The 16335-nt window shown below is 41.9% G+C and overlaps 1 protein-coding gene across 2 annotated transcripts in view; it reads right to left on the minus strand.

Moving 5' to 3' along the window:
* TTC3 (tetratricopeptide repeat domain 3) overlaps positions 1 to 16335 on the minus strand; it is a 456491-nt gene that overhangs the window by 70364 nt on the left and 369792 nt on the right. For both annotated transcript variants that reach the window (XM_082245196.1, XM_082245195.1), the window contains 4 exons: positions 11233 to 11297; positions 10301 to 10431; positions 5017 to 5346; positions 1175 to 1444 (listed from right to left, as the gene is read on the minus strand). In XM_082245196.1, the coding sequence (XP_082101322.1) occupies positions 1175 to 1444; positions 5017 to 5346; positions 10301 to 10431; positions 11233 to 11297 (796 nt within the window). The remainder of the gene's footprint in view (positions 1 to 1174; positions 1445 to 5016; positions 5347 to 10300; positions 10432 to 11232; positions 11298 to 16335) is intronic.

Consider the following 16335-nt stretch of genomic DNA (forward strand, 5'->3'; position numbering starts at 1 on the left):
GTTATAGACCGGGGATCTACCAGGTATCTCAAGCTCCGCAAACCTAACAAACCCACGGCTAACAAAATCCCTTTTTTCTGGCCATGCCATAGTGTAACAACATAGTTCTTATCTGAGTACTAAGGGAGAAATTCTGGAAAATTTGGGCCCCAGAATTTTGTTGATCTGCTATCCTTTATGTAGTTCTAAAGCCTAAACATTTTTTACCTTAATACATTCCTTGCATTAATGTAAAAAAATTTTAGGCATCGGTTTTGGCCCCTTAGACCGGCTTTTACTTACCTGAGCCGTTATGCGATTCAGCGTGGTGCATGTCTCTGGCTATCCCCTCCCTTCTGGGTCTCACTGGCTTTGCTGGGGCAATGGGAGCCATTGGCCCATGGGGGCACTGGACAGAGAGGAGGGGGCCAGGAGCACCCGTGGGGGACCCAAGAAAATGAGGATGGGGGCTGCTCTGTGCAATCATATTGCACAGAGCTGGTAAGTATAGAGAGGTTTGTTTTCTTAATTTCTTCTTTACAATCACTTTATTCCTGAAGCAAGAAGAATGTCTTAAAAGTAGAACCATCTACAGCGAAGCTCTCCCTGCATTGTCATTTGGATTGCTTTGCCTGTTTACTAGTTGGAGTCAGCCTAAAGCCTACCAGGGACAGCTAGTGGAGAGATCATGATCTTGCAAGAACTTCCAAAATCTCATTTCTTGGGATGACCTAATCATTACTGTATTACAAACCCATTCTTGCTATGCAACAGGCATCAAAAAATTGAAAAGATGAACTTTAGTTTTGCTTTAAGACATCCTACCCCCTAGGAAACAAGACATTGCACCATCCAGGACTCTAAGCTAAAACTAAGCCCTTTCTTCAATTGCAGGAGGGTATAAGCCCACAAAGGAAGGAGCATACCCTTCTGGATAGGGTCCATCCTTTTAGGTGTAGGTCCAATACCCCAGCAGTGATGCCCCCATGAGCGTTAAAGAAAACTTATAACATACTGGAAATTTTGAGGCATGGTTCTGCTCCATCTAAACCTGCAGCCTGAGGCTCAGCCCAGTCCAAAAAAAGATAATTTCTGATTGGTTGTTTGGATCCATTAGATAAATGTTTTTTTACTATTCAAACAAAAATAATTTCCCTCCAATACATAAGACAACCAAGTATATTCCATAGCTCACCCATCTCTTGAAAATATTTATCTAATTCTTTTCCTAAAGTGGATACAGATTCAATGTTGCGATTCTCCTCAAGAAACCACACAAAGCACCGAAAGTCCTGTATGCTCATATTAAACAGGGTGTCATACAGGCTGTTGGATAAGAAGTCTGTTAATTCATAGTTTATGTTCTTCCCATAAGATGCATTCCATAAGTTAATGACATCCTGGGGTTTAATACTTTTCAAATGTTCTCCATTGCGAACTCTGAATTCTTCTGCGGCCTGCAGACCTTGAACAAAAATAAGAGAATTTAGAAATAAAAAATGCATTACACACAATAACCTTACAAAGCAGCTAAACTCAAGCCAAACAGCTAAGTATACAGTTGAGACGCATACATGATAGGGCTGTGCGATTCTGGATAAAAGGAGAATAAAAATTGTATTCGCTTGGAATAAAGATCACGATTCTCGGCACAATATCATCTTTCACATTATACAAAAAAATTGGGCTAACTTTATGGTTTCATTTTTCTTTTAAATTAATTGAAGTGTATTCTTTCCCAAAAAAATGCTTTTGAAAGACCGCTGCGCAAATACAGTGTGATGTAAAATATTGCAACGGAGGCCATTTTGTTCTCTAGGGTCTCTGCTGAAAATTTTATATTTATATATATATTACAGTCAGGTCCATAAATATTGGGACATCGACACAATTCTAATCTTTTTTGGCTCTATACACCACCAGAATGGATTTGAAATGAAACCAACAAGATGTGCTTTAACTGCAGACTTTCAGCTTTAATTTGAGGGAATTTACATCCAAATCAGGTGAACGGTGTAGGAATTACAACAGTTTGTATATGTGCCTCCCACTTTTTAAGAGACCAAAAGTAATGGGACAGATTAACAATCATAAATCAAACTTTCACTTTTTAATACTTAGTTGCAATCCTTTGCAGTCAATTACAGCCTGAAGTCTGGAATGCATAGACATCACCAGACGCTGGGTTTCATCCCTGGTGATGCTCTGCCAGGCCTCTACTGCAACTGTCTTCAGGTTCCTACTTGTTCTTGGGGCATTTTCCCTTCAGTTTTGTCTTCAGCAAGTGAAATGCATGCTCAATCGGATTCAGGTCAGGTGATTGACTTGGCCATTGCATATTATACCACTTATTCCCCTTAAAAAACTCTTTGGTTGCTTTCGCAGTAAGCTTCGGGTCATTGTCCATCTGCACTGTGAAGCGCCGTCCAGTGAGTTCTGAAGCATTTGGTTGAATATGAGCAGATAATATTGCCTGAAACACTTCAGGATTCATCCTGCTGCTTTTGTCAGCAGTCACATCATCAATAAATACAAGAGAACCAGTTCCATTGGCAGCCATACATGCCCACGCCATGACACTACCACCACCATGCTTCACTGATGAGGTGCTAAGTTGATCTTGGTCTCATCTGTCCATAGGATGTTGTTCCAGAACTGTGAAGGCTTTTTTAGATGTTGTTTGGCAAACTCTAATCTGGCCTTCCTGTTTTTAAGGCTCACCAATGGTTTACATCTTGTGGTGAACCCTCTGTATTCACTCTGGTTAAGTCTTCTCTTGATTGTTGACTTTGACACACATACACCTACCTCCTGGAGAGTGTTCTTGATCTGGCCAACTGTTGTAAAGGGTGTTTTCTTCACCAGGGAAAGAATTCTTCGGCCATCCACCACAGTTGTTTTCCATGGTCTTCCGGGTCTTTTGGTGTTACCGAGCTCACCGGTGCATTCTTTCTTTTTAAGGATGTTCCAAACAGTTGATTTGGCCACACCTAATGTTTTTGCTATCTCTCTGATCGGTTTGTTTTGTTTTTTCAGCCTAATGATGGCTTGCTTCACTGATAGTGACAGCTCTTTGGATCTCCTATTGAGAGTAGACAGCAACAGATTCCAAATGCAAATAGCACACTTGAAATTAACTCTGGGCCTTTTACCTGCTCCTTGTAAATGGGATAATGAGGAAATAACACACACCTGGCCATGGAACAGCTGAGCAGCCAATTGTCCCATTACTTTTGGTTCCTTAAAAAGTGGGAGGCACACACACAAACTGTTGTAATTCCTACACCTTTCACTTGATTTGGATGTAAATACCCTCAAATTAAAGCTGAAAGTCTGCAGTTAAAGCACATCTTGTTTGTTTCATTTCAAATCCATTATAGAGCAAAAAAGATTAGAATTGTGTCAATGTCTCAATATTTATGGACCTGACTGTGTATATACACACCGTATTTTCACGACTATAAGGCGCACCGGATTATAAGGCGCAGTATCAGTGAATGGTACATTTTCAAACTATTTTGATATATAAGGCGCACCGGATTATAAGGCGCACTTTTTTTTTGGAACGTTGATCCGCGCGAGGTTTACTGGCAGGTGCTCATCGCGAACCCTCGGATGACAGTTCTGGCGGATACTTTTTGCCAGGCATCCACTATCCACTGGCACACAGTGGCATTACTGGCCCGGCGTTGCCTCCCGGTCTTCGTGAAGGAGTGCTCTCCTTCCATCATCCAGTTTTCCCACGTGATTCGCAGTTTCGCATTGAAGGAACGATTGACACTTATGTCCAGTGGTTGCACCCCCCCTTTGGTCAAACCATCCAGTTAACGGTAAATTTTCAAACTATTTTCATATATAAGGCGCACCGGATTATAAGGCGCACTTGCCTGTTTTTAATTAAATTTTAGGATTTTCAGTGCGCCTTACAGTCTGAAAAATACGGTATATATATTATGTTTTTGGGGCTCTAAGTAATTTTCTAGCAAAAAATACTGATTTTAACTTGTAAGTAACAAGTGTCAGAAAAGGGCCTGGTCTTTAAGTGGTTAAACTGCCCTCATTTACAGACGAAATTCATTCCTTTGATCTAAAAGATCCAAATGATACAATATGCTGGATAATTGCTGGCAGCCTTTTTTTTTTTTTTTTTTACAGCTGAGCAGAGAATGGCTCTGCTTCTGTTACTTGAAAAGTTGAAAATGCCGGATTTAGGCTTTCACTTTTTTGCGACTTGTCCTGCGACTTGGGACTCCAAAGTGTATTACAAGTCATACTCCATGATTTCCAATGAGTACCATTCATACCTGTGGGACATCAAAGTAGTTCCTGCACTACTTTGGTCTTTAATTTTAATGCGTTTTGTTGTCTATAGCCCCCAAGATTACACAGGCATTACTTCAAGTCCAGTAAAAATCACGTCAAAAATCTGCGCAACTTTTAGGCTGCACAAGTGTGAAAGGGGCCTAAGATCGTGAGGGGGTTGAATAGAGATCGTGATTTTTTTAATGATTAATTGAGCTGCTCTAATACATGGAAACCTGTGAAGGTATTTTTAAAACTGTTCAGTCAGTTTTGTGAGTGAGGAACTTCAACCAGACCATGTGGTTCTCACTTTTCTTCACTGCAGTTATAGCAAGATCATAGCCCCCAACCTACTAACTGAAACATGACAGAGCACCAGCATACTTACAAGGTAATCTCAGGTTTCCTGGCGGATATCTCCCCATTTAAGCCAGACAGCACCAAGCAATGTCAGCCCCCACCCCCTGTCCTGTGAAGGGGAACACAGAAAGCTAGTGTATAAGGATTTTTTTATTGCCTGTAAAATCCTTTTATTTTTAGAGTACAGTACAGGATGGTGTCATTGAATAGATGTTAAAGTGGAACTAAAGCTTGGTTGGTGGGGGTAAGCGCTTGCCATAACATGCAAGAATTCACAGCATACTTGCACATTATGGAAAGCCTGATACCTTAGTGTACACACAGGAGGGAAAGTGTGAAAAATAAAAAAACAGAGCTAGATATTTACTTGCTTACCTTTTTCATCTACTATCAAGATCCACTTGTGCAGATCACTAGATATATGTTCATAGTAAACTTTTAACAGATGCAGAAGCACTCTGGTTTTGACTCTGTCATTTAGTTTGTAGAGATGATTGAGAAGATTTTTCATCTTGCCATTAGACTGAGGCAGTAGGCTGGTATTCTTGTCAAATTCACTCAGTTCTTGTACACTTATAACTCTCCACGTAGCTATAGAGTCCCAAAATTTAGGAAAGGATAATGGACATCCCCTAATTATCAGCTGTTGTTTCTGGATTACTTGCGACAACAAAGGATCCCATGGTATATGGTAGCCATTTCTCACTGAGAAAATGAAAACAAAACATAGTTGTATTAAGACAGAGTGAAAAGAGCTCCTCTCTTGTGATTCAACTTCAACCCAGTCACATCTTTGATTTAGATTTTTTGGATACAGTGGTAAAGAGTTAAAACCTCTACTAGGTTTTGCAGTCTGTGTGTGCCTGAAGGGGAGATTTCCTCTGACTTCCTATCCTGGTGACTGGAGGTCACAGAGAATCTCTACAATATGCAATGAGCTTTGGCTAACTAGTAAAGACCTTAAGATAAAGGTCTGCCTTACATTTAAATACTTGCCCGTCCTTCAACCTGTGCAGCCTCACTTGAAAAGCTAGGATGCCTGAAGGTGAGCATCCAGCACACTTTCCAGGTGTTGTTGGATGCCTGGTCTTCCTTTTTGCACTCTGTGGTTCGATCAGCCGACTCTTATAACACATGGAACAGGCGCCAGCTGGTTCTGGTGTGCCTGAATCAGGCTTTAAATATCCACTTCAAATCTAACTCTATCAAATCAATTCCCCATCCAGATTCCAATTCCCTGATAAAGTGGGGCTCCTGAAAACCCCTGAGTGTGTTGGGTGTTTCTTTAAACTATTACTGCAATAAACTTTATCTGAACTGTCAACATTAGCCTGGAATTTTTACTTTCCCTACAAACCTTTAAGTATAACTAAAGGAAAAACTTTTTCTTTAGTTTCAGGGTGGAGAAGGATTAGAACACCGGTCAGGTTTTTAGTGCGGTCTGTGCTCCCTTTTAAGTAGATTTCTCCTCTCTATTTGTCCTGTTTACAGTTATCGTCCAAAGAGAAAATAAAAGAAAAATCTAAAATTTTGGGTTGTCCAATAAAGGAAATAGAGGGTAAATCTTCCAATGAGGACACTAGCTCTGGTGACCTGGGGGTCGCCAAGGGGTTCCCTTAATTTGCAAGGATTTTATTTCACTTCCTGGTTGGCTGAGCTGAAGGAAAATCTCCGAAATGGGACACAGATGGTGAAAAAAATAAAATTTGGAGGTTGTAACCCTCGCTTGCTCTGTTCAAAATAATAAGGTTTTGCCTATAGCACTATTTTAAAGTTTAGTTATATAGCAGGTCAAAAAGCAATATGGCCAATTTATTTGCATGGTAATATAATGTGATATATGTTGGTGTGATCGCATGGGAATTGCTGTGTGACGTATGTTGGTGTGATCGCATGGGAATTGCTGTGTGACGTATGTTGGTGTGATCGCATGGGAATTGCTGTGTGACGTATGTTGGTGTGATCGCATGGGAATTGCTGTGTGACGTATGGGAAGCGGCTTGTGGTCCTTGGCAGAACAGGAATGTTGTGCTCTGGTGTCCCCAGTCTGTGCCAATCAGGGAGGAATGTTGCGCAATATGACGCATGTCACGTCCGGGTCCTGCTGATCCTAACCGGAAGTGGCACAGGGAGCGAATACTTCCTTCACCCTACTATTTCTAGGCATGCACGGCCTCGAGCATTTGATATGCATGCCTGGATACATACCCGCCCACGATCCCGCCGCAAGTGACGTAGCGTGGCGGGCATGGGGGAGGAGCATCACCCCTGGCAGCTATTTTCTCCTCCCATATATATATATATATATATATATATATATATATATATATATATATATAAACACATACACATATATATATATATATATATATATATATATAAGGAGGAGATATGGAGACGGTCCAAATGGACGTCTCAACAGCTTTCCACTTGGAGGGGCCCCATTGGTCATTATCAGCACAGACAGGAACAGTGGCTTCACACATTAAAGGTCAGTCTCTGTATTACACCTTGGACCCCAAATATTGATGGTATTGTGCTGTTCATAGTTATTTGTGCATTGCATTAACAACCTTTCTTTCACCATGTTATTTCTAAGCATTGTTGTACTGCTGCCATCTGATGGCCAGAATTGGCATGCTGCACGCCTTTGTTCTTGTTAGTAAAGTTTATTGTATCATGGGCGTGGCTTTTCAGGCTGTGTGTCTTATCACATCCAGCAGCCATCTTCAGTTCATTATAGCTGTGTGACTGGAAACTCCACATTTTTGGACTCGTGAAGGCATCAGTTTTTGACCAGCAGTTAGCCTCAGGATAGACACCAACAGGACAGTATTGATACCACTACAACAGAACAGTATTGTATCACCGTCTATTGCTGTGTCTGGATTGAATAAACCCACGTTTGATTTCATCTTCATGCTTAAGTCTGGATTCATCTAACCTGAGCATCTGCCGGTCCGGTCTGCCCCACTGCTTGGATACGAAGGTAAGAAGTCACACAGCTATTATCAGTAATACCTTCATTCGCCTTCATGTGGGGACAGAACAGGTATGGCCACTTTGTGTTCCAGTGACATATACTAAATTTTTGACTTATTATGTCTAGAGGGAAGTTGGAATACAAGGGACCCTCCGGAATGGAGGGACGGTCCCGATGCGACTTTGGTGTTGAAAGTTTTTGCCTATCCATTTTTTGGCTACTTTTTCAAGTGAGTCATGAATATATATTTATATGATCAATAGAGACTGACCTGTTACTATATATTCATCACTTTGTACAAAGTGAGTGGCTGTATTTCTCTGTAATTTATGAGGAAATTCCTCCATCTGGAATAATGCAGTAATATACACTGACCCGTACCTACATTATATTATATTTGTTAGGATTTTGTGGTCCCAGGACAAGACTTCTCTGTTCTGGCTGCATGGTGTCCGGTATATGCTCTTCTTGGAGCTGCCTTGCATGTGACCTTCCCCTGTACCACGTCGCTGGCTTGGGTAGGTACCTACAAGTACTCAAATATTTATCCTAGCACATTATGTCTTCTGTTTTGTAATTCATGACACGTTCATTGAAAAAAGTAATATGAGGTACTACTGATGTGGAAATGGATTCATGCATTTTAAACCATACAGTAATCATGCTGTATCTCCCAGTACCAATAGGACCCCCTAAAGATGCTCTTAAGCAAAACTCATAGTGATCCATAGGCACATGGTACATGAGATTCCTGCTTGGCCCGGACAATTGAGATAATCGCAGATTCTGTGTCTTCATGAACTAGTTTTCTGCATATACAATGCCTTGTGAAAGTATTCGGCCCCCTTGAACTTTTCGACCTTTTGCCACATTTCAGGCTTCAAACATAGATATAAAACAGTAATTTTTTGTGAAGAATCAACAACAAGTGGGACACAATCATGAAGTGGAACGAAATTTATTGGATATTTCAAACTTTTTTAACAAATAAAAAACGGAAAAATTGGGCGTGCAAAATTATTCAGCCCTCTTTAAGTTAATACTTTGTAGCGCCACCTTTTGCTGCGATTACAGCTGTAAGTAGCTTGGGGTATGTCTCTATCAGTTTTGCACATCGAGAGACTGAAATTTTTGCCCATTCCTCCTTGCAAAACAGCTCGAGCTCAGTGAGATGGATGGAGAGCGTTTGTGAACAGCAGTTTTCAGTTCTTTCCACAGATTCTCGATTGGATTCAGGTCTGTATTTTGACTTGGCCATTCTAACACCTGGATATGTTTATTTGTGAACCATTCGATTGTAGATTTTGCTTTAGGTTTTGGATCATTGTCTTGTTGGAAGACAAATCTCCGTCCCAGTCTCAGGTCTTTTGCAGACTCCATCGGGTTTTCTTCCAGAATGGTCCTGTATTTGGCTCCATCCACCTTCCCATCAATTTTAACCATGCTGAAAAAAAGCAGGCCCAAACCATGATGCTGCCACCACAATGTTTGACAGTGGGGATGGTGTGTTCAGGGTGATGAGCTGTGTTGCTTTTACGCCAAACATAACGTTTTGCATTGTTGCCAAAAAGTTTGATTTTGGTTTCATCTGACCAGAGCACCTTCTTCCACATGTTTGGTGTGTCTCCCAGGTGGCTTGTGGCAAACTTTAAACAACACTTTTTATGGATATCTTTAAGAAATGGCTTTCTTCTTGCCACTCTTCCATAAAGGCCAGATGTGTGTAGTATACGACTGATTGTTGTCCTATGGACAGAGTCTCCCACCTCAGCTGTAGATCTCTAGAGTGATCATGGGCCTCTTGGCTGCATCTCTGATCAGTCTTCTCCTTGTATGAGCTGAAAGTTTAGAGGGACGGCCAGGTCTTCGTAGATTTGCAGTGGTCTGATACTCCTTACATTTCAACATTATCGCTTGCACAGTGCTCCTTGGGATGTTTAAAGCTTGGGAAATCGTTTTGTATCCAAATCCGGCTTTAAACTTCTCCACAACAGTATCTCGGACCTGCCTGGTGTGTTCCTTGTTCTTCATGATGCTCTCTGCGCTTTAAACTGACCTCTGAGACTATCACAGTGCAGGTGCATTTATACGGAGACTTGATTACACACAGGTAGATTCTATTTATCATCATTAGTCATTTAGGTCAACATTGGATCATTCAGAGATCCTCACTGAACTTCTGGAGAGAGTTTGCTGCACTGAAAGTAAAGGGGCTGAATAATTTTGCACGCCCAATTTTTCAGTTTTTTATTTGTTAATAAAGTTTGAAATATCCAATAATTTCGTTCCAGTTCATGATTGTGTCCCACTTGTTGTTGCTTCTTCACAAAAAATTACAGTTTTATATCTTTATGTTTGAAGCCTGAAATGTGGCAAAAGGTCGAAAAGTTCAAGGGGGCCGAACACTTTCGCAAGGCACTGTATATTAGGCATGTAACAGGTTCTTTTGCACAACCACACTTACCCCTTTTAATGGGGAGGTGTCGCAAATTTATCACTACATAATTTCTTATGAAATGTTTGTTAACATTTTTTATCATGTTGTTATAATAAATGTTCTACTTTCTATTAAATTGAGTACTCGTTTCTTTAATGGGATTATTGGTAGGTACCTCTCACACAAATCTACACTGCTTTTATAACATTAGAATAAGAAACCACAGTGCTGACACTCACCGACTGGATTAGGAAGACTATTCTCTTGAAGTTTCCCTCTACTACCAATATGCGACTGATCTACGTGTTCATCCTCGAACACCTTCTTCCTCTCTGCTTTATTTTCATGCTTAGCTTTATGCTTTTTGGCACTAGAAACAAGAAAGAAAAGAAAAGATAAAGGAATGGAGCGATCTGAAGGACAATGCTCATGTGAGCGTTTGGCAAGGGCAGAAGTAAAGCCATGGCTGACAGGTACTCAGCTGTTTGGGGAAATGTGTATGTAAGAAATATGTATACATAATAAAGCTGAAATAAAGAAAATAAAAACCATAACCTACAACAATACTTACAACCTATTCAGAAAAACAAGGTAACACAATTACATTTATAAAATGTACACTAAGATGACCACATAGACAATCATATCTACAGAACTTTAAAATAAACCGTAAATCTGCTAGATTCAAACTGCATATCATGAAAAAATACATAAAGTAGAGGTAATTTTCAAAAGGAAAAAAAAATGCAAGTCAAACCAAATAAAGCAATCTAGAGATAGAGGCATTTGTTTGTTCCTGCTAAATCTGCAGCTACAGCCATCTATCAATTAAAGGACCCATCGAGAACTTTAGAGGTGCAGCAGACTTAACACAGAAACAGTCCGCGCTCCTCTATGAGTGGTCGGATGTAAACGGACAGCTTGTCTGTTTACACCCCGACTGCCATCCGATCTGCTAGACGGATGGCTAACGGACCCTCATCTGTTTTTAGCGCATGTAAACGGACAGATATCCATTTACATTCACTGCTCCTTGAAGAATAATGGAGGGTCCGGATCGGTCCACACGTGTAAAAGGGGCCTTAGAGCAGATCTGGAGATTATGAACACTTGCAATGTATGGTTCTAAGCTTTTACAATGTTATACACTGCACATTAGAAGTGATTTTACCTTGTGCCTTTGTGTTTTACAGCAGGCTTATGTGGTTCTTTCTTCTTTACTATTTTATCTTCAAACTAGAAAGCAGATTTAAGCCAAAAATGTTAATATATGTACATAAAAAAAAAAAAAAAAATCATGTGCAATAAACAGTGGAAATTCTTTGGTATAGATAGGGTGAGCTCTGAGATTTTCTGTAAAGTGACTGTAAAGTCTCGTGTTTTTTTTTTTTAAATACCAAACATGTTATACTTACCTCCTCTGTGCAGCTGGTTTTGCACAAGGCAGCCAGGGTCCTCTTCTTGAGTCCCTCTTCGCTGCTGCTGGCCCCTCCCTCCTGTCAAGGGCCCCCAGAGCAAGCAGATTGCTATGGGGGCACCTGAGCCGAGCTGCAGCTCTGTGTGTCCATTCAGACACAGAGCTGCTGTTTGGCTCCTGCCCCCTCTCTCCTGATTGACTGACTTTGATTGACAGCAGAGGGAGCCAATGGCGTCGCTGCTGTGTCTCAGCCAAATAGGAGGGAGAATCCCAGATGATCGCTAGATAGAGAGGGGGCTCAGGTAAGTATTAAGGCCCGTACACACATAGCGATTGTCGGCCGTAAATAGTCGGCCACCGACCGATCGGACGAGTGTCGGCTTGTTAGTATGATGCTTCCGACAACCGACTCCAACTTTTCGGCCGAACAGAATCTGGTGTGCAGGCTTTAAAATTTTTGTTGGCCAACACCAGAACAGCCGATTGTTCCTCAGTCAGTACAGAATTCAGCCGACAAACAGCAGATGAGCAAGACTGGGCATGCTCAGAGAAGAAAGAAAAAACACACGGAAAGTTAACCATCACATGATATCACTTCTGCAGTCGGCTGTTGGCCGACAAAATTCGTGTGCAGTCTTTAGCACTTTTCAACCAACAGGACAGCACCGGACAAAAGACGGCCGATCGTTCGGCCGACATTCGGTATGTGTGTACGGGGCTTTAGGTGGTGCTGGGGAGGCTGCTACACACAGAAGGCTTTTATCTACTTAATGCATAGAATGCATTAAGATAAAAAAAAAACCTTCTGCCTTTACAACTGTTTCCCTACTGGAGTTCATATAAACAAAAAGTTACCACAAATATCTTCAACAGGGACGCAGCTATATTTGTTGAGATTTTTAATTTGCCATCCAAGAGACAGTGATCAGCAAGATTAAAAGGTAAGGGGAAACAACTGGAACCCACTGAGACAGCGAAAAGAATTTGACAGAGGATTCATGCATTACAGTATTGCTAAAAAGTGAAAAGAGAATGATTGCATGCACCCTAAAATACTATTTGTGGAGTCAAAAAGTATAACTAAAGGCAAAACCATTTTCTTAGTTTTGCGTAGAGTGGGGGGGGAGATTAGAAAGCTTCTCAGTTTTTATCACAGTATGTGCCCCCGCTAGGGAGATTCTCCCTCTCTATTTGTCCTGTTTACCATCATCATTGAAAGTAAAATTAAAAAAGAAAATCCCCAATTTGGGGTTAGCCCCAAAAAAGTAATAGAGGGGAGATCTTCTAATGGGGACACTAGTTCTGATGATCTGGGGGTCCCCAAAGAATTCCCCTAATTTGCAGGGATGTCCTCTCACTTCCTGTTTGGCTATGGGACAGACGTGAAGGGTAATCTCTGCAATTGCACACAGATGGCGAATAAAACTTTTTATAATCTTCCCTTGCTCTATCTAACATAAAAAAAAAGTTTCGAAAAAACAAAAATTGTGGGGGTGGCCCAAAATGGAGCACTCCCACAGAAAACCAACTAAGGATACTCGAGCAAAAAATATAGTGTAAAAAGTTAAATTTTATTTAGGCACTTATGCCTGTGAAAATACGAAAATGGGACTCAATACAAGGCAATGGAGGAACACACTGCTTAGACACTGTTAAAAAACATACAATAAAAAGTGGCATGAAACACATGTAAAGAATGGGACTGGAGCATGTCAATAGTTAAATGAGAAAAAAACCAATGGATTATCTGGAATTGTGGATACACCTAAGGTGAATTGGAAAATAACAATCAGATAATGGTTCCAATAACTCATGTATGACCTAACATACCACCAGACATGTATCGAACATATGGTCGGTACACTTGCCAGGTGGTATGTAATGACCTCTATGGATGCAACCGATAGCACAGTGAATGAGCGTACTCCTGTGTAAATTAATGAGAATCAATAGCTCACTTGTGCTTGATGAACCTCACAGCGTGTCCGTGCAGGTGTATGCATGAGGCACAAAGAAATCCTGCAGTCCTCTCAAAGGGAAGGTATAAGCTTCACTGCAAAAAAAGGGACAGAGGGTAGGTCACAAGGAGTTGATGGAGGAGTGTGCTACTCGGCTGCTGGAGTCCAGTAGAGCTCCGGATCCGCTGCTGCATATACCGATTAAGTGAAGATGTCCTCATACAGAAAACTGAGGTACAGCCAACATGGGGGAATGTTCCACTGGTATAACAGTAAAGGCAGCTTTACCTGCAGATGTTGTGGGGGTATGCGGTCCGGCTGTGCTCTAAGTGGGATCCATGGAGGTATAGAGCTCCGTCCCAGTCCTGTTATACTGTGCAGACCGGTCCGCTGTCTTCTCCGGAGCGGCGTTCAACCCGGTTATCGGCTACCACGGCATAGAGGATCCAGTTGCTTCCTGGTATGAGTGAAAGACGTCACTTCCGGTAGGTACGATCCGCCGGGTGCCTGGTAAGGGGAACAGCCGCTGACAGTAGCCAAGGAGATGGCGAGCAATATGGACTATGCTGCACAGGGGGACACAGTGTAAGATGCCACAACGCCAACGCTGACGCGTTTCACCGACGAGCAGTCGGTTTCTTCAGAGCTGATGGTGTGATCCAAGGTGTCCGCCTTTATGTTAGACTTAATTGGCTGCAATAAATTAACCATATCATCACCGTTACGGCATTTAACCCATTTATGGGATATCTATGGATATTATCTCCCCAATGGATAGAAGATACCCATGTCTTTCAGTAAGGTGATTAAGTCAAGCATAAGGAGTGGTACCATAGGAAATGTCGGCGTTCATAATGATGAACAATAAAAGATACTGCATAATACAGATGAGCTGTGCGATAAATATAAAATCAATGATTAAAGGTTGTTAGTTTATATAATTGCCATCACCGTGGGAACTCGTATAAACAGGGGGGGAAAAAGAAATTTACCCATATCACATGAAATATAAATGATGCCTTAGATTAGACAAGCTGAGAAGAGATCACAGAGCTAATGGCTTATTATTAAACAGGTCTGTGTTTTACACTATGTTAAGGGTGCACAAAGATGTATATTACGTAGTAGATATAAATGTTAGACATCTACATGTAAGAAAGAGGGAATATAGAGAATTTGGCCGGGTGAAAACAGAACCGTACCCCTCCCATCTCGGACATCTGGGGGGTGACCAGGGGGCTTTATTCATGCGTTAAGAAAAGGCTGGAGATTGAATTCAACATTTAAACCATGGGGTACCCGAGACCCCATCATGTATATCCACATCTTTTCTTTTTGAAGAAGGACATTGTCAAAGTCACCCCTTCTAGCTGGCAATTTAAGTGCATATATCCCCCTAACTTTCAAGCCCTCCGGGTCAGCCCCGTGATGTTCCAAGAAATGGAGGGGCACGGTTCTGTTATCCACTTTTTTCCTGATGTCGGAGATATGTTCCAGAATCCGCACTTTGAGCTGGCGTTTTGTCTTGCCGATGTAAGACTTCTTACAGGGGCAGATAAGTTCGTAAATCACGCGCTCTGTTTGGCAGTTAATGAAACTGTTTATGGTAAATTCCCTCCGCCCATCACAACTTGAAAAAGTTTTACATTTCAAGACCGATTTGCAGATTGTGCATCTTCCGCATGGGAACATGCCTTTTAATCTAGGCAGTGAGGCGAGCCAATTGTCTTCTCTTCGTGAGCGTGTGAACTCTGAATGGCAAAGATTATCCCTAAGGCTCGGTGCCCGTTTGGCTGTAAGAAGGGGGCGTGGTCCAACAATACGTTCTATTGGAGGAGAAATCGTGAGGACTGGCCAGTGTTTATTTAACACTGTCCTGACCTGTTCCCATTGCGTGCCGAAAGGTGTAATAATACGGGGACAAGTTGTCTCTGTCGAAGTTTTTTTAGAGGTTGAAACGTCACCATTGCCCAGGAGGGTTGTCCTTGGTCTCAGAGCCACTTTTTTGCGGGCTCGTTTAATGGTCTGGTGTGTGTAACCCCTTTCACGGAATCTCTTATGAAGCTGTCTGGCTTCCACCTGATAGTCCTCTGGTTCAGAGCAATTCCTTTTGTGACGGAGAAATTGACCCACTGGGATGCTCTGGACCAGGGATCTGGGGTGGTGGCTACTTGCCGCGAGGAGTGTATTGGCTGCAGTCTCCTTGCGGTATGTAGTTGTTTTGAGCCTGCCACTCTCATTAGAAATGAGCAAGTCTAAGAAGGGGAGATGACTAGGAGAGGCATTGAATGTAAGTTTAATATTGCGGTCGTTGTCGTTGAGCTCATGCATGAATTCCTCCAATTCATATTGGGTACCGCCCCAGAGGAGCAGGACATCGTCGATGTACCTCAGCCACATACGTGAGTGGCTGAGGTACATCGGGGATGGATAGACCACCTGCTCCTCCCAGAGTCCCAAATGAAGACACGCGTAGGCCGGGGCCCACGGTGCCCCCATGGATGTCCCTCTGATTTGTTGATAATAATTTTGTAAAAATTGAAAATAATTGTGTTGGAGTAAGAATTCCAGGAGCTCAACGACAAATTCATTGTGCGCCCCCAAATGTGAGTGATGCTGACCAAGGAAATGAGTAACTGCCTGTAAACCCCACTTATGAGGGATAGAAGTATACAGGCTCTCTACATCAATCCCGACCAAGGTAATGTCATGCATGGTAGGAGTATGCGATAGTTTTTGGAGGACATCCCTGGTGTCCTGTACGTAGGAGGGCAGGCTAGTTACCATCTCCTTGATCAGTACATCAATGAATTGACCCATCTTTTCAAGTGGTCCCCCTATCGCAGAGACCCATCGTCTCTGCGATAGGGGGACCACTTGAAAAGATGGGTCAATTCAT

This window comes from Pelophylax lessonae, assembly GCF_965119305.1.
Source record: "Pelophylax lessonae genome assembly, chromosome: 2".
Classification (NCBI taxonomy): Eukaryota; Metazoa; Chordata; class Amphibia; order Anura; family Ranidae; genus Pelophylax; species Pelophylax lessonae.